This window comes from Trachymyrmex cornetzi, unplaced genomic scaffold (assembly GCF_001594075.2).
Source record: "Trachymyrmex cornetzi isolate Tcor2-1 unplaced genomic scaffold, Tcor1.1 scaffold109, whole genome shotgun sequence".
NCBI lineage: Eukaryota > Metazoa > Arthropoda > Insecta > Hymenoptera > Formicidae > Trachymyrmex > Trachymyrmex cornetzi.
This window is the reverse complement of record NW_017295642.1, coordinates 415,309-441,896: the sequence shown is the minus strand read 5'-3', so window position 1 is coordinate 441,896 and position 26,588 is coordinate 415,309. Positions and strand designations below refer to the sequence as shown.

The following is a 26,588-nucleotide window of genomic DNA, read 5'->3' as shown; positions in this document are numbered from 1 at the left end:
CGTGCGAAGTCCACCGAGCGCGGCCGAACGGTACGATTCGAACGCGCCGCCCGTTTACTTCCTACTCACTCTCGAGATCTCGCCTAGAGCATCGACTTCGGATTCAAAACCTTTAGGCGACGTATTAATGTTCCCGGATTCCCCTGATTTCCACTCCTACGCGCATACCTAAGCCGAACGTTAGTTATGTACATACCTGACTTTAGCAAAACAGGAAGAAACCTACTCGTACAAAATTTTTCTCGTCATCGAGAACTTGTGGCCGTTCTGCTTCTTTCTCTCTTTCTTTTTTCTTCCATTATGTCTACATTCATTGTTAAAGAAAAAGACGTAGATAGTAAAAGTATATAGGTGATAGTTATACAAGTTTTATCTGTGGAATTAATACACATAAGTGAATAAACTATTTAATAGTTAATTACATATAAAATAGTTTATTAAAATATGTATATTAATTCTACATATATTAAAATATTAAATATAAGAAAATAGTTTAACATAAATTCTAAGACAGATAAAAAAAAATAAATGTTAACAATTACGTTGATAATTTTTACAATGTTTTTATAATATTTGTGTTACTATCGATATATTCATCTTGTGTTAAATTAACACAAAAAGAGTGGACGTGTGAAATATGTTAAATTCGACACAACTTTATAAATTACTACATACAATTTTGTAATTTCTACGGCTTCTTCCAATTATCTCGCGCATTCAAGAATAATAATCAGATAAATACACACACGTCGTTATTATTTTTAAAATATCGACAAACATGCATATATCAAAAAGATAGAGAACGTATACAGTTGTTGTGCGTTCAAACACTACGATTCTGTTCTAACAAGTTATAAGCGGCAAACTTCATTCGAATCGTTTGAATTAAAAGATTGTTGCGCGCGTTATATCGATTTAACAGCTCATGCAGCCACAGGCATCATGATAATTTTCCGTTCTATTTTACATCGTTAATATCTAGCATTTCAAAGTTCATTGAATATGCGCGCGCGTGGAACAGGACAAGCGCGAAACTTTGTGCGATAGCCTCTCAAGTGTGGCTGATAAATAATTTATCGCTTTCCGGCATCTCTTCTTCGGCCTTTCGAATTTTACGCACAGACTAGACGAGCATACCTCCCCTCCTATCTCTCTCTCTCTCTCTCACTCCTTCCGCGTATCCTTCGGACTCCCATATCCTCAAAGCTCGGCTGTATTCAGAGCCGGTAAATTGAATAGCTTGCAGTCTCACTGCCGTAAACGGTCCTCCTTATTTCTCGGAGTAGCAAACAAACGCGAAGCCAGGAGGCCTGTAAAGCATGACAGGATCTTGTCAACCACCGTACATGATTACGGCGAGCGAACATGAATAATGGAATGCATAATTTATCGGTTTTGCAGCGAAAGACTAGCACCGCGGTGTGTGCGGGAGGAAGCAACAGTGGCTGGGGAGAGGCGGGAGGGGCAGAAAAGGAGGGACAAGTATGTGCTGCGATTACGACTATACCTGTGTACATTATAGATCCTTTTAATAAGCCGCTACTTAAGGCTTTCAATGATTAAATAAATCAGGCGTTCTCGATAAGGATGACCGTTCTACGTTTGTGTCTACGACAACGTTGTATATACTCATGAAGCTGGCTACTCGAATCTAGACAACGCAGTAGCAATCCCAAATAACACAAAAAGTTTATTCGCGTTGTTTGAAATCTCTTGAAATTTTTGCACTTAAAACAAAGTAAATATGTACTCGGATGTTGAAGAGAAAAAAAACGAAGATTCTGAGTGCAATACGTGCAAGCGACATGAACAGACCCAACTCAGCAAAATCTAAAATTGGGTTATAATGCACAATGAAAAGCGCAGACAATAAAAACAGGGTGCGTCTTAAGCCTAATGCACAGACAATAAGGGGAAACAGGAATAATAGATTTATACGGAAACAGATTTATACCTAATCTGCACTACATTATAATACGCAGTTTCTGATAGGTTGAAATCCATTATTTCCTGTTTCTGCTATCTGTATTTAGACTTAAGATGTCTTTAAGACGCTTTTTAGACAATTCTCACAACGATATCTTTAAAGTCGGATTCAAAATCGATTCTTATATTCGAAATTATCTTAAGTACAATCTTAAGTCAAACAGAGGGCTATATTAGCATCTTAAGACGTAAGACAGTTTTAAAATAAGGACAGACTATAAATACCGCTCTAAGACATCTTTTAGATGTCTTATAAGACGTCTTGTGATCCAATTTTCGACTTTGTATTGTGTGGGCAGGACGAGTTGAAAATCAAGAGGGATTGATAGATGGATCGCATTACGCTCGTTACAGTTACGCACATATTTTTTCCTTTTCTCTCGCTTTCGTCGAGAGTAACAGCATAAACAAGAATACATAGTGCCTTGGGCACGTTTCGACGCACGCATCGATACACAACACAATAGTAAATCAAACGCGAGCTGAAGAGTTCAAGTACGCAATGTGGATGAAAAATGGCCTGCAATGTAACAGTTTAAACGGAATTCGGGGCAGGAATTTTGGTGTGTCCCATAGAGATAAATCTTCTCCGTTCTCGTCACGTCAGACAGTCAATGAAGTGAACTTCTTGAACGCCTCAGGCTCCGTATAACGTACACATGCGCGCCAGATCGTAAATGACTTAAACCGTGAATTGCATCGCGTATCGGAAGATATTTGGAGCGCGTGCTCCTTGCCTAATTATTCGCTCGTCATGATTACTGATTATTCGAGAATGCTGTTTCGAAGCAATAGCTAACTTTAACAAATAGTTTAACAAATAAAATATAACGATGTTATAGAACAAAAATAGAACAAAAATATAATAATTAACTTTTATAATTATACAATACCTATATATACTAAAGAGAATTAACTTGACCAAATTGCATTTTGAAGAGTCGATATTTTGATTATAAATTCTAACAGATAAATTAATTAAATCTGTAAAAAAATTAATGAAATACAATCTGACTTCTACGATAGTAAAAACTCGTTAAAAGTTTCAAAAGTATGCACAATTTTTTTTTCAGAAATTTTTATATAATCCGAAATAATATAAAAATCTGTATTAAAACTCAAAGATCCAGATTGCTGACTGCAAATGCAAAATTTCTCACAGCCGGCGAAGAGTTAATAATATAATGTAGCAATAAAATAGTAATATAAATAGTAATAATGCAATAAAATATTTTGAATAACCGACAGTCACGCTGGTTACGCACATGATGCGTGAACATTTAGACGGGAAGTACGCGTGTGAATGTGCTTCTATATGTATAATACGTGCAACTTTATGCGTTAAGGCACTTATGGCCTCGTGTATACACATTCGTCACACTTTATACATGTTCGCATTCGGCAAACTGCACGCGCGTGTATATATAGGTCATGCCACAACGAACAAGGAAAAAGCGAAAGAATGCTGCAGTAACATATGTATATGTATTATGTGTCGGTAGATGATGCAGATATCGGTAGTTGCCGCTCGTATTTCGTTGGCCAATCGGAACGTGTCGCAATATCGCGTTCATAACGATTAAAAAATGTGACGTCCTACTCTTTCGTTCTTACGTCTCGCTCCTCGAGTCTTCCTTTCATCTTATACATCCGGAAAGATTCCAAGAGCCGGTGACGACAACGACGCAGGTGATTCATCGCATATCGTGGTCTATCGTCCCGAATGTGTTCATGCAAGTTTTCTAGCATCGGCATCTGACGCATGCAGCAAAATTTGCCGATGCAAGGAGAACAAAAATACACAACTCGACTGTCTACAAACATGCTCGTTTTTCTGTTTTAAGATTATTTTGCTTAAGTACAGCCGGCATCGAGAACGCCTCAAAGGAGCTGCTTCCTACGTCAAGAAATAAAAAAATTGGTCTTTTATTTTTTAAATATAAGTAAATTATAAGAGCTCGCGGTAATTAATGCGTAAAGAATATATTTATAAGTAGATAAAATATAATTCGCAAACAATTAGAAAGTATTTATCAACAAAGTTAACTGCAAACGTTTCAAGGTTTTGAACTTATTGACTCTTCTTCAGTGAGGAGAGGTCAAGTACAAACTACTATTACTTTTTACTTTTATATTTATTAATTTTAAAGTTAATAGATAAAAATATTATATATTGTTAAAGGCTCGTATAAAAATACGAAAGATTGGTAAACTTAAAGTCGTTAAAAACGTCAGCATGCAGGTAGAAAATGCAAAATAGACTTAAATAAATATTTGATTTCTTTTCTTCAACCTATCCTGTCGGATTTATTATTTCTCTGCTTCTCACAGTATTGAGTATAATATTAACAGTGTATGATAAATAGTTTTCATTTTAAAATTAAAAATGATTAAAATTGAAATTTGTTCGGAATATTTAACATTCAATTTGAACTATGAAAGTAATTGGTATTCACAATTGGACTGCAAGTCAAAACTCAATATGATTCGAAGAACAATCAAATGAGTCAGAACATCAAGAGAAAGTGGATGCCTAACACAAAAGAAGGCTCGAAAAACGAAATAACTGACTCGAAAGAACTATTTCGAGGAAAAGATCGTTTTGTGGCCTTGTATACCTAATAGACTAGTCGCAACTGTCGGAAAAAAATAACCGTAATTTAAAATCTTCAAACGTTTCTCGTAAAAAGGGATTTTAAATAATTGGTTAAATAGAAAGAGATAGAGACTATCTTTCTATCTCTTTCATTTTTTCAACCAATTTTACACACGTATGGCGCAGTACAAGTTCTACGTCTTTGATCGAAAATATGTTAACTTAAGAATCAATTATTACTGATATTACCGATGATGGCCTAAATAGACCGAAATATCCGATCGTCTTATAATGAATGTAACTAAGCTGTAAATATATTTTTGGCGACCAATTACTGCGCTGTTTATTGTTCTTATTTGCTCTTATAAATTTCTGTTTGAATTTCGAGAGTTCTATTAAATATAATTATTTATTGTTAAAAAGGATTTCGTTCATATAATTGAAGATATAATTAAATAATCATTAAAGCAATCATCTTCAAGTTTTACGAGCCCATAGAGAAAAGAAATGCTTATTGAAATAAATTAGAATAAACTCGTTCTTTTTTCTTAATGATTAAAACTAGATTTTTGTTTTGCAACCTTCGTAGCGACATGATTTCGCGGATATCCGAGCTCATTAGCGTTGACTGTTAACATTGGCGCATCACGAGATAATTAACTTCGACCCCGCATTTAACTGTGTTTAATGCACGTGCGGGAAGGAAACTATTTCGAGCTCGTGGCGTGTCGACAAGGAAGTAATATTTCTAATGACGTTACTGGGGCGTGCTAAGTTTCGTTACAAGATACCACCGTCAGTATATTAAATGTAGACATTAGTCAGTTAATGTTTATCAGTGAGAGAGAGAGGGAGGGAGAGAGACGGTGGATGTCGGACGCGTAGATTTAATTGGACCATAACTCATCTCGCGCGGCTTCTTCCTCTCGCGGCAGGTAAACGCAAGTTGCGTCGCCGTTTCTTTTCCGCGTACCCGTATTTCTTGGGTCTTCCCGGGTTTTTGCATACTGATATTGCCGATGCGTATCCGCCGATGATCTTGCGATACGCGGAACTCTCGACGCGACGCAGTTTAGCCTTACAAAACGTAAGGATAATAAATAGGGATAACGCGAAAAGGAACCTTATAAGATCCTAAACCATATGAGTTTCAACGACGTTCAAAATCTCATTGACAATAATAGGCGCGGAAACAAACGATATAACAACGTATTTTGTATAAGAATTATACGTGTATAAAATATGTTTTTGTTTTTATCAGCCTTTATCTTTGTGTATATGATCGACTTTTTATGTAACATTATTTTTCATACCTGTGAGTTATTTTAATCCTACCGTACTGTTTGGTGCCTCATCCATACTATCAAGGGTTTACTAGAATCTCTTCGTTTTTTCATCTCTTCAAAATAATTCAAAAAATCTCTAAAAATTCATCAACATACTTTCAACTTTCTAGAATAAATATTGATTCTTTATTTTGGAAAATAAAATGTAGTAAAATTTATAATTACCGAAAGACTCAAAGAAACTTGCACGAACAGGAATCTTCCTTACTTCAAAAGTGATACAATTAATAAAAAAATGATTTTAAAAAATGTGATTTTCAAATTATTATACCAGGTGTAGGCATATTTCCGTTATAAGCACACATTTGGTTGTTCTTTGGATTGTGGACAAACATTAACTGATTAAAAAGAACGTTCAAGAAATGTCTCGCGGCGCGAGCCTGTCGTAACAGGAAAATCCATCGTCATGGTAACCGATGCGCGGGCTCCCTAAATCACGAGGATTGGCTATCGGGAAATCGGCCGTGCATGATTGGGCCAAGGGCCCTCACCCCACCGAGTTAGCGTCGCGCGGTCCTCGCGGTCCGCGCGGAGTTGTCCAGCCGCGAAATAGATACGCTATTTAGGACACTTATTATGGAAATATTCGGAATGGATTCCGAGCGGAATTATTTCGTTTTCCCCAGAAAACAGAATAGAAATCTAGGGAATAATTGAATAATTCCGATAGGAATCCATTCCGAACATTTCCATAATAGGTGCCCTGAAAGTCTTTCGGGCAGGACTCATTTTTGTAATCAATTACTAAATTACTTATCATTAAACTGTGGAAGGACGTTGTTCTTTAATGTATACGTATAATTATACATTAAATTTGTATCCCCTCCCCCACACATGTATGAGTTAAGCAAACATTACTCTACATCTACATCAAAATAAATGAATTTGATTTCATAAAAAAATATCACAATTCAAAAAGGGTAGTTGTTTAAGAGTCGTGAAACAAAAATGACAAAACGACATTTGATTATACTAAGAATATCTTCTTTTTTCCGATATTATTTGATTAGTTGATAATTTCTGTGGAGCTAAAAAATAGTTTCCTCTTTTTCTTAAATTAACTTGACATTTTTAATGTAAAGGATTCAGGAAATTCTGAAGTAAAGGAGCGATATTTCGTTTCATGAATAAAAATATCAATACAAAGAAAGAATTCAATAAGGCGACTCGAAGTTGTAGGTTCTGACAGTAAATTTCAATCGCAAATACTTACAATATTAATTTCCCAACGAATTTTCTAGGAACTCAAATATCGAATTCTTCGTTATGAAATCATGATTCCGTCGGGAACGTCGATGAGGATATCCGATGCGGAATGATCGATAAACGTTCCTCCGTTGCATCCGGAATATTCCTCGGAATTCCGTTTCTCGGGGTCGGGGAGCGAGGATCCGCCGATCCAGCCACGATGGCGAGACGGATGACGGACGGATGACGCCTCGCTCGATTCGGGCCCCGAACCGAACTCGTGAGGAGAGTCGACGGGCTGTCCGCGAACGTGGCTAGAATCGTGTTCGCGGACATTTCCTGCCGGCTCTTCCGGCGCGCGCTTAACGGCTGTACAAAAAGTACGCGCGTCTGCTTTTGTCCCGTCCTCCTCCCGGCCCCGTTCAACCGTCCGTTCGTTTTCGTGACCGGGCGCCGATCGTCGAGGTTGCAGCTTCCGTCGTTGGTGTCTCAGGGGGGAGAGAGGTCGGGAGGGAGAAATTCCCGGTAACTTTCCCTCCTACGCGCGAACGGTCGCGGGGAGAGAGGCGGGACGGCTCTAGCGATGGGATCAACCCTGATTCTTCATTACCTATATGACTCACAGACCAATGTCGAAATATAAGATATGTCTTAAAGATGTTTAAAAGATGTTTTGGATGCGTTTCCTTTTATACACATGATACCTATCTTTTTACTCTTATTGTTCACCAAATGTTAAAATGGTACAAGGATAAAATGATACATCATGCGCAATATGCAGGAAGCTCTTAAATATTTTTGGGAGAACCTAAAAGATGAAAAGACATCCGAAGAAGAACAAGAAAGTCAAATTAGTCGAAATAATGTTAGTTTGATGTCATATATTGATCGAATTTATGTCATTTTTTTAGACGATTTAATTAATATGATATTATTTCAACTTTCTTGTTCTTCGAGTCCTTTTATGTTCTCCCACAAAAAGTCTAACATTAGGATATAAGTACGTCTTCAAGACGTTCTTTAAGACAAGAGCACGATAGACAATGTCGGCCGACTACTGCGTCGTTGTCAATGTGTAAAGTCAATGACAATACATGTATAACTGCGCATATAGATACGACACAATTTTAATTGTTTTCCATTAACGACGCAGCCATCGGGCGATACGCTGTTTATCGTATATTCTTGTTCGTTTTACAAACGCTTTGTGTCTTAATTTTAGACTTTTTGTTGTCTAAGAAGCTAATCGCCTACAACGCAACGGTTGCGTTGTATTTCGAGTTATATCACCATTCTTTTGGCTGTTGTCCATTTCTATTCTACCAATGTAGATCAACTTTAATTTCAGTTTAATTTACTGCCTAGATAATGTACATCTTTTAAAGCCAATTGTTCCATCTTCGGATAAATTATGTGGTAATTTACCTATTGGATAAACAAAAGAGTAAGAGTAAGAATATAATAGAGTAAGAGAGTAAGACAATGAACTGAAGTTTACCGAAAAGTGAAGCAGCCGAGTCTTAGACGTCTTTTAGATATCTTATGCAACGTTATCCGGGTATTTTTTAAAATTAGAAAAAGATAAAAGTAAATTAAACTAAAATTTAAATTAATTTACATTGATAAAAAAAGATCTGTGAATTCCTGTAACAAACAGGACACTCAGGCTTCAAATTACATACTTTCCGAAACTTACAATTGACGTAGAGATACTGCGCGTAAATACAAACACGCGAGACACACATTGTTGTGGCAGATTTACACGAGATTACCGGTTACAACCTCTCGTCTGAGAATTTTCCAGCGAGTTTTGATTCGCAAGAGTCGAAAGAGATCCAACGGCAATGATCGTACGAACCTCGTATCTGAAAGCATAAACGCCCAAAGAACACATAAAAGTCAACGAAAAGTTAAAATAATTTTATTTTAATTTTTAACATATCATAACATAAATAATCAAATTTTGTAATCATAAGCCATGTTAACTTTAATGACATCAAAATCATTTTAACTGTCTCTTAACTTGGTGTGTCGTATTCTTTGTACGGGACGAACGTATTCGCATTCTTAATAGGTGTCAATTTTATTTGTGTCCTTAAATACTTTTTGGCAATCCTCGGAAGAACACAGCCACGCGTGGTATATTTATCTCAAATATTTCTCTTCACCCGCAATCTCATTCTATCTGAAATGAGGTCGTAATTCAGGCACTCCTGCAATGACCCTAATCGTCGTTCCTGACAGTGTCCGTATTTCAAAGTGCTAACAACGTGCCATAAATTCTTCTTCAGCCCGTACCTGGTCGAGCTCCACTCCCTACAAAAATCGAGAATTTTATTACGCATTCTTCTCTGCCCTTATAAAGTTCATCGATTGCTCGATAGCGGCGTAGACGCGAATCGGATCGGGCCCATCACTACGGGGGCCTGGTTTGCGAGCCTTTCTAATCCGTTGGTTTGAGCGAGTTGATGTTTTCGCGCTAGCTAGTAGATGCGGTAACAGACGTGTTGCCTAGCGTAAGGGGCAAGGACGGCCGAGGCCGACCGAGGCTGGCTCGCTTGCACGGGAGGAAGTCAGAGCCGTCAGAGAGCTCGGAGAAAAAGAGAGAAAGAGCGAGCGACGGCGAGAGGGGGAAGGAATGACGGGGGGGACCTGGGGGACCGCTGGATCGGGGTGGACGGGGTGGACTAAACAGCAACGACCGCGCGCACCCACGTGCGTGTGAGTCGCCACGCGTGGTACGATTGGTACTCACTATAGGAAGGCTGCCGCGAAGTTGCTCTGTGTGCGTGCTCGATGCTGCTCGATGCTGCTCGATGCCACCGACACCGGATCCGATCCCGAGGAGTCGAGTCGTGCGAGTTAGGAGCAACGTGGGATTTTACGAAGCGTTGCATCGCGATGGAATTCCGTTCCCTCGACACGAAAGGACGTCTTTCCCCTTCGATGAGCGCGTCGCGTGCCGCGATCCGTCTCGAGAAAAGTATCAACGAATTTTGCAGTTTCCAAATCGTTGTCCCGACCTTTGAATTTAAACATCGCGACTAATTCTTTCAAATTGTATTGTTATGTATAGAAAGACGGGGCGAATTGAATACTTACTCGATTGGGGAGCGGAGACGGATCGAAGGAGCCTTCGGGCAATTTCAAGGCTTCGATGGATTTGAAATGGAATTCAAATGACTCTTATATGATAAAACTTACGCTTGCACGCTCCTTTTTACGTCAGCAAGTCCGAGTAAGTGAGTAATAAACGGCAGCCGTCGTTTATTGCACGGAATGCGTGCATACGCAGGTGCATCGTCGCATCGACACAACAACGCGCAAACACGTTTGAGGAATGCATAATTTATCCAATTTAAATTATACCACGGCATTCTCTTGTGGTAATCATTTTTATTTCTGGATATCAACAATATTAAATTTATTTATGTTGAATTGTTTGATTATATATACAGAGTCTTTTGAAATTAGCGAATCAAAATACCACAGCAAATTCTCGAAAAAAATAAAAAAGCATGTTGTTTTTCATTTCGAACATTAGTTTACGAGATATGAACTTTCAAAGTGACCAATTATAGATTATCATCAAACGACGTCTGTCCGTAAATTGCCAAGTGCGAACATTAACATTTACCGATAAAAACACTCAGACAGTCAGCCCTTTAACCACAATCTATAATTAATCTTTATATTTCAAAAACTACTGTTTGAAAAGAAAAATAACAAATATTTATTCTTTTCGATAACTTGCTATGGTATTTTGATTCGTGAATTTCGGAATCTTTTAGAGGAGCATTTGTAAAATTATTTATGTATTACATAATTATTGAATGCGATTATTATTATATACAGGATTTTATATACACGAGATTATATACTTTCCATTTATTGATGAAAGTGAATCGCTACGCTCCATTCCTTATGTTCGCGGTGACTTATCAGAGCTTGTTTTTCGCATTCTCTTTCGGAAACTTAATGTTGCATTCGAAACAATCGGTTTTTTCTTGATGCACACATTGAGATCGTGCAGCACGTAGACGTCCTTGCAGACGCAGCCCGAAACGCAGTTCCTCGGGCAGGGCAATCTTTCCCATTCTTTTATATTGTCGCATCTCTTCTGACAAAACGGATGTGCTGAACATTCGCTTATTTCTTCATTTTGTTTGCATTTGCAACTTGCGAACGAATGTCGCAGAGGAATATAGTAGATCCTAAAGCTAGATCGGATAATCAAGTGTTTGGTACCACATTATGGAACCTAAATAATTTAGAATTGGGTTACAGGATGCAGACTAAGCGCACGATGTAACGTAGCCAAAGAACATACGAAAAACAATGCGAGACATTGGCAACTTTATGGCTCGATTCTATGTAAGATTAACTTTAATCTCGGTTCAATTTACATACTACCTTTTTCTATCAATGTAATTTGATTTTAATTTTGGTTTAATCAATTGTTCTTTTTCCAGTTCTAAGAATTAAAAAAGTCGAACCGAGATGAAGGCTACGGTCTATTTCATGCTACGAATGCTTTGAAGCATTTTTTTGATTGGTCATTTAGTAAAATTCTTTCTTCCGATTGGTCAATCAAGTTTCGAAGCATTTGTAATGTCACGTGGACCGCTCCTTAAAGTAATGCTACGTATAAATTTTGTGAAGCATCCTCTGGTCATTTGTAAAATCTTTTCATTCAAAGGATCAAATACTTCAAAACATTTTTAGACTTTGACCATACCTGAAGTTAATCTATATTGGTAGAAACGGCAATAAGTACTCGCGGTATTACCAACCTGTTGCAGGATTTTCACGTTTTATCGACAATTGTCACTACCATTAACTAGTGACAGCCAATGAGAGTTGCGCTTTCTTCCAAGATTTTCCTGCTATTAGCTGTCGATAGTTCACGATAGCGACAATCGTCGATAAGAGACGTTTAGAGAATCCCAGTACTAATGCAAATTCCGATATCAAAATACCGTGCACTACAACTAGTATGCAGATTCTTGATAGAGATACTTCAACGGGAAGGAGTATGTCTAGTTCTTTCGGAAAGTCGAGTTTTACTATTTTTTTTTGCAGTGTTATATATTTGTGTTCAATTGTACAGCCAACTCGTTTACATACAACATATATACGTATCTTATTCCGTAATAAATTGCTCGTATTAAAACTCAAAGTATATAATAATAATATGGAGCAATGATTAATCCGTTTTCAATAACGTTCTATCAAGATATTCGACTTGAAGTTTACATTAGTGATTTTGTGTCTTCAATTATTACAAGGATTATTTTAATTATTACGATAATCAAAGACAGTGAAGGTATTGCTGTTAGGCATTCGAATATATGAGTGACGACCTGCTAATCTTTTATGGGGAATTTTTTAAATACATCTTTCCCTCGTTTTCGTTTCAATCTAGTATAAATGTTTTCCCAAAATGTACACTATTGATAAGGGAAAAAAAGATATATATTCAAATGATAATGAAAAGCCACTTGCCAATTGTATATATGTAGCTTCTAAATGAGTACTTATTGCATGTGATGAACTGAAATATAACTATTAATTATTTACTAACATAAGAATGTATCCATTAACTAATGTTTAAGCTAAATATTTATAACCTATTTGACATTTTCCCTTTCAAAATAATATGAAATTTTCTAAAGTGCCAACAAAATTTAACAAGTAAATCATTATAGTAGTTATTACGTATAGTTGAAACAACTGCTATTCAAATTCAATTCAATTCATGTTTAAATCAAATTAATTTTAAATCACTGAAAAAAAATAAAATTACATAAAAAAAATTAGCAATTTTGACATTATAAATATTTATATGTGAATAATAGAAGAGATTGGCACTACAAAACTACAAGTGTCTCGACGTGCCTCGTCGGTCAATCGGTCGATTAGCCAGAGTACGGGCGATGGAACGAAAGCGACTATATCACAGAGAAGCAGCGATGGTGGCGGTAACAGATCCTAACTACCAAATCTTAGCAGCAATGGCTCTCTGCATTAAAACGTTCTTGCTTCGCTGTTTCATGCGCTCAATGAAGTACTCCTTGCCGTCCAGGTTATCATCGACAGGTTTGACTCCGTCAGTCTGGCAACAAACGAGAGTTAGTTGGCTCGTGGCGTGTTCTCTCGTGGCTGATCATCATCATTATTTTCTTCATCTGTTATTCCTCGTTTTTATCATCAATCAGGTTATCGTCATCGTAAAGATGAGATTATCATTTCGTAGGTTGAAACCTGAAGTCTAACCAACCTTGGTACTAGCTGCATCGCCCCCCTCTCCCTCTCCCCACCTCTCATAGTCGTCATCGTCCCTCTCTTCTCCTTCGCTCAAGGGCCCAGCTTGTCTCTTGTTAGGTGGCACGGTTGTGCCACCGCTACCACTCTGTTGATGTTCAATGTCGTCGCCTCCTTCGAGCATCTTGTTGATTTTCTCCTTCGCTTCGTCAACCTTCCTCATTGGATCGGGTGAATAGCTGCGATCGCTATATCGATCACGCGACGAAGCACGACGGTCCCTGAAGTCCCGTCTGTCGCGGAAATCACGGAAGCCTTGTTTATTATGAAAGAATCTACCACCACGATTACCGCGACCGCCTCGACCGCGATTGTTAAAACCGCGACGATTACCGAAACGATTATTGTGTTGATTGTTGTAGAAACGATTTCGATTCTGGAAATTGTTGCCACCACCACGGTGATTCGGATTGTTGAAACCTTGAAAGCGTGGCTTGTAGTATGTGCCGCGGTTGTTGTATGGTCGGAATTGCCTCTTGCGATAGTAACCCCGATCACCCGACCTACTGCGGCTGCGACTTCTGGTGTATGACCTAGATCTCGATCGTGATCGCGATCTACTGTATGTGCCCGAAGGAGATCTGCTATACTTCCTCTCATAACTGCCAGATCGTCGATTCGAATATGAACGTGAGCGACTGCGTCTTGGTGATCGAGATCTAGACGATCCGGAACTAGAGGCACTGCGAGATCGACTACGCGAACGTTTTCCTGGACGATCCCTGCTCATACGTTTACTCATGCCGCCTCTGCTGCTCGATTCGCGTTTCTTCGGAGTTTGTCGGTGCTGACGCTCAGTCTCACTGTCGGAATCGGTTCTTGGACCTTTGGCTTGAGTCTTTGCCGTTGGCGGAGGACGCGGTGGTTCCGGTGGATGTCCAGTTCCGCTATTTTGACCGATCGGTTGGAATTTGCCACCCAAATTGTTGGTAGAGGCAAACTTGGTCGGTGTAGTTTGTGACACAGATATAGTAGAATCCTTGTAAGATTGGAATTTGTTCTGCGGTTGCGGTGTAGGATACTTGACGGGCGCTTGCTTTGGCATTGGAGGCTCTTTCGGCAGCGGTGGCGGTGGTGTCGGTGTAGGTTGCGGTGGCGGTGCTCTTTTCTCAGCAAGTTCGCGTTGCATTTGCTTCCGTATATTCAAAGATTTCTCAAGAGCCGCACGTTGTATTCTTTCTTCCAATTCATTATCATCGTCCTCGTCGCTATCCACAAAGACATTAGATTGTACCTTCTTGTTATCTGGTTGGACATCTTGCCATTTTTGTGAAGAAACGTCCTTTTGTCTGAAATCATGCATAAATGTAAATTTGCAGCAAAGTATGAAACAATATCACATTCTATCTTACAAATTATATTTAATGTAAAATTGTATAACATATATCTTTAATTACTTACCTAGCAGCTTGTGCAGCCTTCCATTTAGCATTTAATGCAGCGGTGTCTAGGGTAGGGAGTTTCGGTTCGGGATGAATCAATTGAGATTCTTGTTCAAATATGTCTGTTAGTGGCTTCCTCTGGATTTCTGCAAACATTTTAAACGATTATGGAGAGATCGTACATCGTTATATTTTAATATACATTTTATAAATATAATACACACCTTTTCTCTGTTGCGCAGTCATTGGTACCCTGGATTCTCGCTCGTGATATGCCTTTGAAGCTTCGTCTCTTTCCCTCTCTCTACGCAGCTCCTCCTCCTTGCGTGAACTTTCAGCGAGCTTCTCCGCGTTGCTAAGAGGGGAAGTTATGTCATTATACTGTGCTACATACCTAGTAAATATAAAAACATAAGTAGAATACGATGTCTGACGACCGCGTAATTTCCATTCATTTGCGATAGCTGAGGATATGAAAACAGCGTAAATAAAAATTGTACAACACGAGTTGAAATCAAACTGCTTAACTGGAAGGTAATAAAAAAAATATTAAATTCGTTATTACGACAAAATTCTAACAATGATTCCAACCTTTTAAGCGCCGCACAGTCTTTCTCAACTTTCGCATAATAAGCACTAAGCTTGGATTCTAACTGTTCCAAATCCGGCAAAGATGATTTTCTCAATGCTTCTAAATCTCGTTCGAGTTTGTCCTTGTTTTTACGCTTTTTCCGTTCTTCCTTCTTCTTCTTCTTACGACTCTTCTTGTCCTCCTTTTCTTTATCTTTCCCCTTCTTTTCTTTCTTCTTTTTCTTCTTCATTTTTTCGTTTTCAGAGTGTTTCTTTTCCTTTTCCCTTTCTCTCTTCCATCTTGCTGTCTCTTCTAAGAATTTTCTTACCTGTTCGTAAATATAACACCTTGCATTAATATTTATGTTACAAACTTTGAAATATGCAAGTAAGCAAACTCATAAATTTATACTTGCCTTATCTTCATAATCAGAATCGTCCTTGGTTTGCTCGAGAAACTTGCGTACTTTGATTTCGTAGTCGTCCATTTTCTCGCGTGCATTTGTAGTGTAAGAGGCCGGTGCGATAGTATCGTGAGTAGTGGTAGCTGCAGCAGGAGGATTGTTATACTGAGCCATTCGCTTGCTAAGTGGCGAAAGCGAACTGCGATGATCTTTCTTATGTTTGCGTTTACGATTTGGTGATCGAGATGCCGATCGTGAGCTTCCTGACGACGATGAGCTGCTCGAGTCTGAACTCGAAGAGGTCGAAGATCCGGTAGATGAAGAGCTTGAGCTGGAACTCCATCTTTGTCTTTTCTTCGATCTAGATTTTCTCTCCTTTTTGCGTTTCTTTTTATCTTTTTTATTTTCTGCAACGTCATTCTCGGTGTCGAAGTTCTTAAAGGTATCCAGAGGGTTCAGTGACGACGTGAGAGTCTTAGATTTTATGTATTCAATGGAATTTCGCGCTTCCTCATGATATGGCGCAATCGCCAAACAATTTTCATACGCTTTTTGAGCATCTTCATATTTCTTCTCATCTTCATAACTGCGTCCTAGAGCAACCAGTGTTTCCGCCATATATTTACGAGCATTCGCATGTGTCTGATTTAATTTTAAGGCTGTCTCAAAGTCGTCGATCGCTTTCTTGAAACTTCCACTATTTGCATATCTGTAATACATAATATATTAAACACGTTTGTGTATACCTTAACATAACTAAACGCGCGTATATTATAATCTTCAGCCAGAAACTTACAATGCTCCTCGAGCGACCAAACCCTCAACGTTGCGAGGATCAACAGTGAGTGCTTTATTCAGACACTGGAAAGCTTCAGAATGACGACCGGCCTTGAAATGATCTATTCCCTCAGCGACACTTCGGAATGCCCACTTGCTTGCTTGTGCTTGTCGCAATTCAGTAGCGTATTCATTTGGTGGAAATCTCTCTCTGCATATCAATAAATGAACGTAATCAGGACTATAATATAGTCTGCATTTTACTTGACGTTCGTAACGCTCTTAGAATAATTTCATCCTTATTGTTTGTTAAGTATCAAACAAGGATCAATGATGCTCACGAACGTTATGAGCGTCAAATGAAACTGATTTATAAAGTAACTGAGTTTATCCATCAATAAATGAGTGTATATACAGAGATCGGCATTTGAATCGCCCTAGGAGATCTCGGAAACTAAGAGAGAGGATACAGAAAAAAATTTTATAAAAGTATGAAAATGACTCGATTTCAGCTACAAGAATATGCAATAAAAAACAGTAGTTCCTATTTTAAAAAACTCATATTGACCTTGACCATGGTAATGCCCCATATACAAAATCTGTTATTTCCACTTTCTTTCCCCCCCATTAAGAAAAGTATAACTTTTATATAAAACTTTTTCCTGTATCTTATAGTGTATTCAATTTACTGTTTCAACCCGACTCCGAGTCTGTTCCAGAGCCTTCCAAATGGTCACGTGATCCCTATTAAGATTTCAACGGTAAGCAGGCCCCTCTCGATATTACCTCCTTCAACGCTACCTTCCACAGTCTTCCTACCACGCGCGTTCAGAGCCGTCGCAAACAAGTATGCAAGTATGCAAATATAATTCTTAGATTCAATAAAGATTCCAAATGAAAATAAAATAAGTCACAAATATGGCTTCTTTTACTTTTATCTCTTTCTCGGTATACGTATCTTTCGATGAAATCGCGCTTGACTGCTATACGAAATAATATGCCGCGTCGTTGCGCCGGTGCACAGTCACGAATAAAGGAGAAGCATTTAACCCATGGTGGGGGACAAGCACGAGAGGAGAGGGGATTTGGGGCACGCGATGCTAGAGTTGGAAGCCTCTACTCTGTTCTATTTAGTTGCAAAAGAAGAGCTAAACTATACAAGAAATACAGTTAAAAAGAACAGATCGTTGATTCGGATTCGGGTCGAGTCAGCTCGAATACGCTATTAGTTTCTGAGATATCCGCCTGGAACGAATAAAAGGTTCCATCTGATGTGTGTGTGTGTCGGAGCATTTTATTCGTCCCAGGCGGATCTCATACATACATATATAGATGTGTGTGTGTGTGTGTGTGTATTTATTTAAATATATAAATTTTTGGCTATGTGTTTACCTCAATCCAACCATATTGGAGTGATTTCCTTGTCCGAGACCGATTAAGTCGCACAGATATTTTATGTTGTTTGGATTGTTGAAGCCAGTACTATTCTCCAACAGCGTTTCATAACTCTGACCTTTGTTGTCGATCGCTTTCCTACACCACAGAGAAAAATACCTAGTTACTAAATATTGCAAACATCATGGTAACCTTTGCCAAAGAGGAAACCAAAGCTACTTCGTTAACGGTAAAACTAAAGACTTGATAATCATAACAGCCGAGTCCTTATTGATCCATAAAAAACATTGCCCGTTTGGCAATTCGTGTGCGCCTGCTCTTCGACATCTTGTCGTATTCCATATATTTTTCTGCTGTGTAAGCACATGCATACTTGTGTGCATTATTTGCTGCAGTCTTCCCACATACACATATAACAAAGTATAATTATTCATTTATTCCTGCTCAATGGTGATTCTTCACTTCGATCTGCATGTATTAATCAATGACACGATACTAATACCAAAAGTGCTTTAAATACTAATTCGGTTCTTCTTGATTGCATTATAGAATATTATACAACTTTTGATATTAGAATCGTTCAAAATCTACGTTTATACCGTTAAGAAGCAGCAGGGGTCCGAAACTGGGATACGGTGCAGAAGGTAAGATTCCTTTTTTTTTATTAACAAATATAATCTCAATGTTATAAATTTACATTGGTAACGCAACCTCAGTATTATGTAAACTCGTCTCTCACCTTTCACCGTTAAGACGCATATTTCTAGTATTTTGTAATCAGAGGATTTTTTTTTCTCAACATAAAAGCACACGGCCTATCATCAATCGATGGTGTAGTTTCGGTTTTTTTACAAGTTTTTTTTGGTGCGATAAAATAAATTGCATAACCCTAGGATAGGTTGGGAGCCACGCCTGATATATTATCTTCCAAGGCGGACCAAAAAAATTTTTTAAGATGTAGAAGTTTCGTCTGTTTGCATTTTGTGATGTCAATTATCAGTATGACATCACTTTTTTTTATTTGTCAATATAAGCTGTAAGTTTAAACATTAAGGCATTATTATGATAAGGCGCGATTCTTTTGAGGATTAAAAGTAAAAAGGTTTTTGGGCGATTAAGACTTGAGTTGTTTGGTCTCTGCTTCAAATCTCATAATATTTCCTCTATAGATTAAAAATCTATTCCACCTTACCTTCAACAACGAAAATTACGATCGAACATGAAAATATGGATACCTCTTGCCACGATAACATGATTTGCGCAAAAAGATTATATTAGTATACATTTTAAAAGAATACATTAACATACATATAGATATACATATACTCTTGATATCTTTATAAGAGACCAAACAACTTTAAATCAGTATTATACCTACCGTCTGTTGCATTCATTTTGACCGCTCAAGGCTCAATGTCTCATACTGGAAATTCAACCTCAAAAGTCATTTGCGCCATAGTCTGGCTGGTGCTTTGAGAGTAATATATCACAAACGTAGAGAGAATATGTGCGCAATAGAGCCATGTCAACCAATGCTCAAGGTTTGAATTCATTTGTATCACATTAGAAATTCATCGTCATACTGACTATCAACTTTTTACGTTACATAGAGTGTCTGGCACCTAAATTCATAAAAATGTGTAAGAGGAATCAAAACTAATTCACCTAATTTTGTTAGTATCAGTGCTTCTGTTAAAAAGTTCGCCCTTTTTTTCCACCATGCCATATTATTCTTACCTTCAATTTATTTATAAAAAAAAAGAAAAAAAAGAAAAAAATCAAAGACAAACTGAAAAGAACAAAACATGACAAATTACATATGTAATAATATAATCTATTGTGATATAGAACAATATACAATCAAAAGAAAAAATCAGTATGAACTTTATATCTAAGTGTACCACATTTAATTTCAATGTATCACAATTAATTAAAAAAAATATTCCATTTCAGAGTGCAAATGCTCTTACATACAGTAATACATAACGAACAAAAGTGTGACATCACAAAATGCTCTCATTGTTTATCATGTGAATAAAACATCCCCTGGAGATACATAGAGTCAACTTACAAGAGTTAGTGAAGCATATTATGGATTCGGTAGACTTGCAATTACATGTAGTCAGTTTATTGTGTTAACTTACTTGTAGGCTTCTGGAAGATCATCGGAATGGATAAGCCCCATAGATGGGTGTGGCGCTTGCCCTTCCCGGGCAGGTACGTTCATAACTGCAACAACTCGTTCGGCTTCAACGTTAACTTCACTGACTACGACGCAGACGAGATCATTTGCCATGTAGCCTCTTGTAACACCTTTCTTGTCCACCGCTGGCACAGTGGCCGTATTTAGTATTAGTGCCTAACAAACACAACATACAAAAATCTGTCATTAAAATAAAATCAAGATACAGTAATGTATCTATATACAAGTTGGCTAATTACGAGTATTCGAGAGATTATTGGATCACGATAGCAACTGAATCGTTACATTTCCGAGTAGGTTCAATCGACAGCTTAGATTTGATTTGAAATACATTAAACATGATACATAAATTACTAAAAAGCAATATTTTTAAGTTGACACGTTGACATACCTTAACTCCTAATTCAGTAACAACTCTAGGACAGTCACTGCAGTTACAAAGCACCTTCAGAAGAAGACCTGCGGCGCTCTTACCCATTACTTGTGCGAATATTACATCCCCAATTACTAAACTCTATAAATTGAGTAAGCAATATCAAATTAGAATTGTTATAAGATTACTTAGGAACTAATACATTTGTTTCCTAATTCGTATATCATTTACCTCCAAAAAATTACGGATACGCTGGGACTTCTCCATAGTGACAAAAGTATCAAGTGCAGGCACCGTAGCATAAAACTCTGGAACACGATACATGGACATTACACGACATTGTGTAATATTAGGTACATTGCGTTTAAATGGAAAAAAAAATATATATATATACATATGACATTGAAAAATTATTACCTTCATCTGCCAGCTCTGGCTTGTTACTATCTGAAGATTTCTCCAAGTTTGCTTTATCATACAGGTCATCAGCTTTTTTAGTGAGAAACTGTTGAAGCTTTAGACGTTTGCCTCTATCTCCAAAACTGTAAAGTATAATTTTAACAAAAGAATGACAACAGATTTCAGATAGTGCGCTTGCATCTAGATAATTTCAAATGTGTGGTCGACAGATACCTCAAAGTTTTTTGCCGTTGTTGATAGATTTCAAAGCTAGGATCCTTGAGACTGAGCATGACTAGCTCATTTTCGTTGCGTTCTCCCTCCCATACTTTCTGCAACTGCTGACCATGGTAGTTCAACGCTTGCGCTACTAGACGCGCATCCATTGATTCCATTCTCGCTCAGCAAAGAGACGAACCTAATCTGCAAGACTATGAAAATCGTCGCGTTCGAATTATTCGTGCCCTTCGATCGCAACGATGAGAACATTCAAGTATGTCCATTATATTATGTGTCCAAAAAAAAAATAAAGACACAAGCATATCGGTACATTGTTACATGGAGGCATCTCTAACCGTTCTCTCATGCATAAAAAAAATCCTTTTGAGCGCACAACATCCAATGACCAAGGCAACGTGGTGTCCGCTGAACGAACCGTAGTCCAGCAAAATTCTTAAAAGTTACCCATCTCACATGTCTCTATTTATTACCGCATGCACAGTCGAGTAAACGTCTGGCGGTATTTGTATGGAACTATTGGAAGGTCACAGGCATTTCTGGCGCGTCATCACGCTCTCCGGAAACAAAGCGACCACGCCGTCAGCAAAACTTTGTATTATCCAACCTCGTGTCGAGGTAAGCATGCTCCTACGCATCGGTATATCGACTACATATGAAAGTGTTGTCGCAGTTATATATATATATATATATATATATAGGCAAGATACGCGAGCTATATCGATTTCTCCTCCTCGACAAGATGGTCGTTGAAAATCCGGGGGATTACGGGAACGGCATCGGGCGCCATGACGCATCGATTTCTCTCGCCGTCGTCGAATCCGCCACCTTTCCAACGCACGTCTCTCGCCCGCCCACAACCAGATATTACGCGAGTGTTACTTACCGCTCACCTCGGCGTTTTATGTGCCGCGAAGAGAATCCAAAAGAAACTCGGGCAAGAATTACGCCGCGCTACGTGACATCGTCGGCAGCGAACAAACGCGTGCACACACGCCGAAGAACGTTGCACGATTCACGGATTGTGTGACGCGGCGGAAACGATGATGGTGCGAAACGATCGTGCGGCGCATGCGCAACGCGAAACTACCTTTATCGAACGTCGAACTACGCCGAATGTGGTCGAATGCCAACAGCCAGCCAAGCCAGCCGCCCACACACATATAAGCGTACCGTGGCGTGCCGCGCCCCACATGACGAAATAATTCTTGCTAAACGATCTCTTGGAATCTTAATCTAGCGGCACGTAGACTAGTATTCATAATCGGTTCTTATACATATTTAAGGCCATTATAAATACAGTCTTAGGGTGCTTTCCAACGAGCGACTCGGTACAACACAGTGATCATCTTATCCTTGTTTATCATTGACAAACAACAAGGATATAATGATGCACCGTGTCATGCGTGTCTCTTAAGCAAGGAAGGTACCCTTAAGCCCATTTCACAACTCATTCAGTCTTAACCGAGGTTTAACTTAGTCTTCTTCTTCTTCTAATTGGAAAGAGATGAGAAATAAGTTGAATCTCGGTTAAGTGTTAACCGTGAGTTGCGAAATTGAGCCTTAAGCTATCATAAACCAATGGCTGCGTTTAGCAGAGAAAACTGTTAATGCTTAATAATTCTTCAATATAATTGGTTCCTACACTTAGATCCAGTGAAGAACTAAAGGTAAGAACCAATTATATTAAAGAATCATTAAGCGCTAATTAGTTTTCTCTGCTGAACGCAGCCAATTGGAACCGTAGCTACTAACAGATTCAAACGTCGTTCTATCTTCTTTGATAGGACTGCCAAGCAGATGTGCAAGTTGTGCACAAAAGCGCATTAACAAAGAGGGCACCAAATTAAATTTTAAAAATCAATTCTCTATTCCTGTAACATGAATTGCATGTTCTCGCTTTTGTTAGATTTCTTCCGAAACTGTATATTTAGAGAAATATTTTTGTTTCAGAGGGGATTGTAACTTATATCTAGAGCGGAAATGTAAGAAATAAAAATTTTTACCATATTAAATTAATTCAAGTTTTTCATTTTTCACGTTTTGTCCTAGAGAAAAAATGTTATAGATCAGTATCCTGATACTAAAATAGCTCTGTATGTACTGAAAGATTTTAACAGCATCGAGAAATAAACACTATTCGATCCACCCAATGGTTTCAAATTTTCGCGACACGGTTTCTCTAAAAATTGCTCCCTAAAGATATTTAAAAAATAGCTTATTTAAAAGATAGATAAATAAAAATATTATGAGCAAGGCGTGCGATAAAATTCTTTCATGTATGAATAAAAAAAAGAACAATACTTGTCTCCTAAAAGCAAAGTAGGCCAAATATTAAGACGATCTTGAAATAATATACTATACGATTTTTGTTGTAAACTTCGTGACTCAAGGACAAATGCAGTTGGAATGGAATATATATATATATATATAGATATAAGCCACGTTATAACAATATAATAATTTAATATATAAATGATACCCTTTATAACAATCGAGAAGTTGTAAATATAAATGATAATACAGCAAAGGTACAAAATATTTCTTATTTTACAGCTTGTAAAATAAGTACAACAGACACGTTTTATATTGGAAAAATTTAACAAGCTAGCTGAGGAACGCATTCAATAATAATTCAGTCTTATCTAATTGTGTATACTTAATAAGTGTATACTTAATAAGACATTTTATAATATATTGTCATTTCTCATATCTTTTAATAAAAATAAGCAAATATTCCTACTTTCGGCTGTAAAATATTATAATTTTAAATAATCTATGTATAATATATTATTCCTGCAGACATTCTAAAAAATTTATTCCTTATGGAAAGTGATTCTCAGGCATTCGCCTCTCATCACGTTGATTCGTGAAATATTCACGCGAAATTTTATCGCAACCATACGTTATTTATTGACCTACGTAAATCATCAATCACACAAGAGAGATGTATATAAACATTCTTATTTCTTTCACTAACTTTTCTTCTTGATCTTTTCTTTGCTCTTTACATCCACATTCCAATAATAAAGAAGCTGTGTCACTATTACAGCGTTTGCTAAAGTGGAACACACGTACATTAATATCATAGTGGTATCACCAGTTTCTTGAATAGAGGTAAAAATTCTGGCAAGAGAACCGAAGAACAGCATGAAACATGTTGCTGCCGATAATTGGCCGGTACTTCCATTGGTATAATTTGTATAAGCTTGCATAAACTGTAATCCCATATAAAATCATGGATTAATATATTTGCAATATATGTAAGATAAGAATAACAAAAATTCTTAAAAGTAGTTATAGTTCTGATAATCTAATTTCTTACTTTACTCATAAGAACAATGGGTATATTCATGGCTTGACATGCCCAGAGAACACTGATAGGCGTTAATCCACTATTAGCTGTAGAAATCACTGCTATATAAGCAGAAAGGAATGCGATTGCTTTCGCTGTGTCCCCATTATAATGCATTACTAGGATTGCGATGATCAAAGTTTGAAGCCCTAAAAATACTCCGTCTCCCCAGGCACTGAAATTAATACCAACATAAATAAAAATAAATGGGTATAAAAACAGAAAATCTTGTATGTTCACACATACGTACACATACAACTTTTGTGTTTAAAAATTATTCACCTAAATGGAAATCTACTGCAGAAACTGTAGGAAGACATCGCGGTGATAGCAAATAAATCCAATAATACACTGAGGATGTTGATTCCCTCGCCACTTTTATTTTTTAGAATTTTTACAATTTGAGGTACTTTCACTAAAAAGAAAAAACAGTATAGTTAGATAAGGCCTAAGGTAAGAATATTTTTAGGGAACATGAAATAAGAACATATCTAGACAAAGCATGAGATAAGAGTATATTTAAATAAAATATAAAATGCTATATACAAAATAGTTACATGCACACAACTACCCTGATAGCAAAATGTTAACAATTTGGGGCCAAATTGGCAGCAAACTCGATCAAATTTTGACTACAAAACCATAGCCATCTGTGTCCACATTTGGCTATCAGGTTCTGCTCTCAATCTGCTCTTAATCTACTGTCAAGTTATACAGGACTTTGTTCGGTTTCTATTACCAATCTGCTGATAAAGGATATCTAACAGGCTTTATCATATTTCTGACAGCAATTTGCTGATAATATCAGAGAATACAAACTCTGAGTCCACAGGTTTTGCTATCAAGATAAGTAATATTCCTGGGAAAAAATGTTCCATACATAAATATATATAATTGTATATAATTATATAAAAAATCGACGTATTTAATATACGATTATATAATTATATAAAAAATATGTTTATTCATATAACAATTTTTCCCAGGATTTACATTAATAATACATAAAAAACTATATATTATTTCTTATGATAATTACGCATAAGATTATAGTCGTTAAATAAAATACTTTAGTTTATATATTTTTGAAGCAACATGAAGTAAATATCTTTATACTTAAAATCTAACATAACATACTAACCAAGAAAGGAACCTCCAATGATGCCCAGTCCTAGAGCTTTGCTCAATGTTGTCTTGAAACATCCGACTGAAACACATTATCAAGGTAATCATACTTTACATTCTTGTATGTGTGATTAAATGTGTTTATTAAAAAATTAATTTTTAATCTCAACGATTTCACAACAAGTTACCAACAAATTTGAATGTTACATAACAAAACACAGTCAAACATCGTGCAACAATATCTAAAATTACATATAAGACAAATAGTTCGACTTTTAATAAGATTAATTAGTCACTCACTTATAACTATTCTACAATGTGCTTTTTGTTTCCTGTTTCTTGCTGTTTGTCTTTTGCCTTTTTGATCAAGAAGGCAAGAGCCAAATAGCAAGAAACAGGAAATAAAAAGCACATTGTTGAATAGCCACTAAACTCGAGTATAATTTTAAATTTTAAATGTCGAAAACATTACTGCTTTCACGTCAGCAATAAAATGTCGCTGAAGAATCGTAAAAAAGCTTGCGATAAAAATAAAATGTAATATTATCGGAGCGAACATACCATGGAAAAAATTAAACTTGTCAAAGTACTCCTTTATACATTCCTGAGTAAACAAAAATAACGTCGCTTTTCTGATATATTGTGCCATATTGCCACAATTTGTTCCGTCTTCATCGACTGCAATGTACTATTTCGCGATATAAATGCACGTGGAATGTAATAAAAGGCTCAGATCAGACGTCCGAGAGATCTTGATCTTCCATTAAGCTGTCTTAACCTGCGATAAGCGATAAAAAAAGTATTCTAAACGAGTAGCGAGCCAAATGCCAAGTGCTAATACAATACTGCCAACTCACATTATTGGCGCTCACGACACCAGTAGTAATCATCGACATCTAGAATGGACCACTGATGGCAATGGTGGGAG

The 26,588-nt window shown here is 37.3% G+C and overlaps 4 protein-coding genes across 7 annotated transcripts in view; all 4 read right to left on the bottom strand.

Annotated features, from left to right (window-relative positions):
• Window positions 1–274, bottom strand: part of LOC108761270 (serine/threonine-protein kinase 17B) — a 122,489-nt gene extending 122,215 nt beyond the window's left edge. Inside the window, exon 1 of the mRNA XM_018507707.1 lies at window positions 197–274. The gene's annotated coding sequence lies outside the window, so the exon portion shown is untranslated. The remainder of the gene's footprint in view (window positions 1–196) is intronic.
• Window positions 275–11,038: 10,764 nt separating this feature from the next.
• On the bottom strand, window positions 11,039–11,368 carry LOC108760810 (BMP-binding endothelial regulator protein; the record flags this gene model as incomplete). Its single annotated transcript, XM_018507017.1, has 1 exon — window positions 11,039–11,368. A coding segment is annotated over one exon (330 nt), but the record flags the coding sequence as incomplete, so codon positions are not given.
• A 1,587-nt stretch (window positions 11,369–12,955) lies between these two features.
• On the bottom strand, window positions 12,956–22,214 carry LOC108761196 (tetratricopeptide repeat protein 14 homolog). Of its 3 annotated transcripts, none has more exons than XM_018507609.1 (14): window positions 22,067–22,214; window positions 21,178–21,374; window positions 20,962–21,086; window positions 20,776–20,852; window positions 20,563–20,685; window positions 20,113–20,327; window positions 17,966–18,106; window positions 16,593–16,784; window positions 15,809–16,505; window positions 15,414–15,721; window positions 15,047–15,216; window positions 14,842–14,968; window positions 13,397–14,729; window positions 12,956–13,231 (listed from the first exon to the last, which is right to left on the bottom strand). In XM_018507609.1, exons 2-14 carry the CDS (start codon window positions 21,336–21,338, stop codon window positions 13,112–13,114), a joined length of 3,789 nt encoding a protein of 1,262 aa, XP_018363111.1. In that variant the 5' UTR covers window positions 21,339–21,374; window positions 22,067–22,214; the 3' UTR covers window positions 12,956–13,111. The 3 variants fall into 3 exon arrangements, with proteins under 3 accessions (XP_018363111.1, XP_018363119.1, XP_018363127.1); XM_018507617.1 differs by having other exon boundaries at window positions 22,074–22,214; XM_018507625.1 differs by lacking the exons at window positions 20,113–20,327; window positions 20,563–20,685; window positions 20,776–20,852; ... (1 more) ...; window positions 21,178–21,374; window positions 22,067–22,214 and adding exons at window positions 18,708–19,002; window positions 19,347–19,563 and having other exon boundaries at window positions 12,958–13,231.
• A 1,760-nt stretch (window positions 22,215–23,974) lies between these two features.
• Window positions 23,975–26,588, bottom strand: part of LOC108760873 (mannose-P-dolichol utilization defect 1 protein homolog) — a 5,814-nt gene continuing 3,200 nt past the window's right edge. The window contains exons 1-5 of one of the 2 annotated variants that reach the window (XM_018507149.1): window positions 26,222–26,505; window positions 25,677–25,742; window positions 24,818–24,950; window positions 24,506–24,710; window positions 23,975–24,398 (exon numbers count right to left, since the gene is read on the bottom strand). In XM_018507149.1, coding sequence (XP_018362651.1) covers window positions 24,156–24,398; window positions 24,506–24,710; window positions 24,818–24,950; window positions 25,677–25,742; window positions 26,222–26,309 — 735 coding nt within the window. In that variant the 5' untranslated portion in view covers window positions 26,310–26,505 and the 3' untranslated portion in view covers window positions 23,975–24,155. Of the gene's footprint in view, window positions 24,399–24,505; window positions 24,711–24,817; window positions 24,951–25,676; window positions 25,743–26,221; window positions 26,506–26,588 lie in introns of those variants that run through there. The other variant, XM_018507140.1, reaches the window with a different exon arrangement.

Coding starts and splice junctions, on each gene's coding strand:
- LOC108761196 (XM_018507609.1), bottom strand. CDS start 21,338: ATGGAATCAATGGATGCGCGTCTAGTAGCGCAAGCGTTGAACTACCAT. Junction 20,328..20,562: donor TTACTGAATTAGGAGTTAAG/GTATGTCAACGT, acceptor TGTGTTTGTTAG/GCACTAATACTAAATACGGC. Junction 14,730..14,841: donor AAGGCTGCACAAGCTGCTAG/GTAAGTAATTAA, acceptor GCATGATTTCAG/ACAAAAGGACGTTTCTTCAC.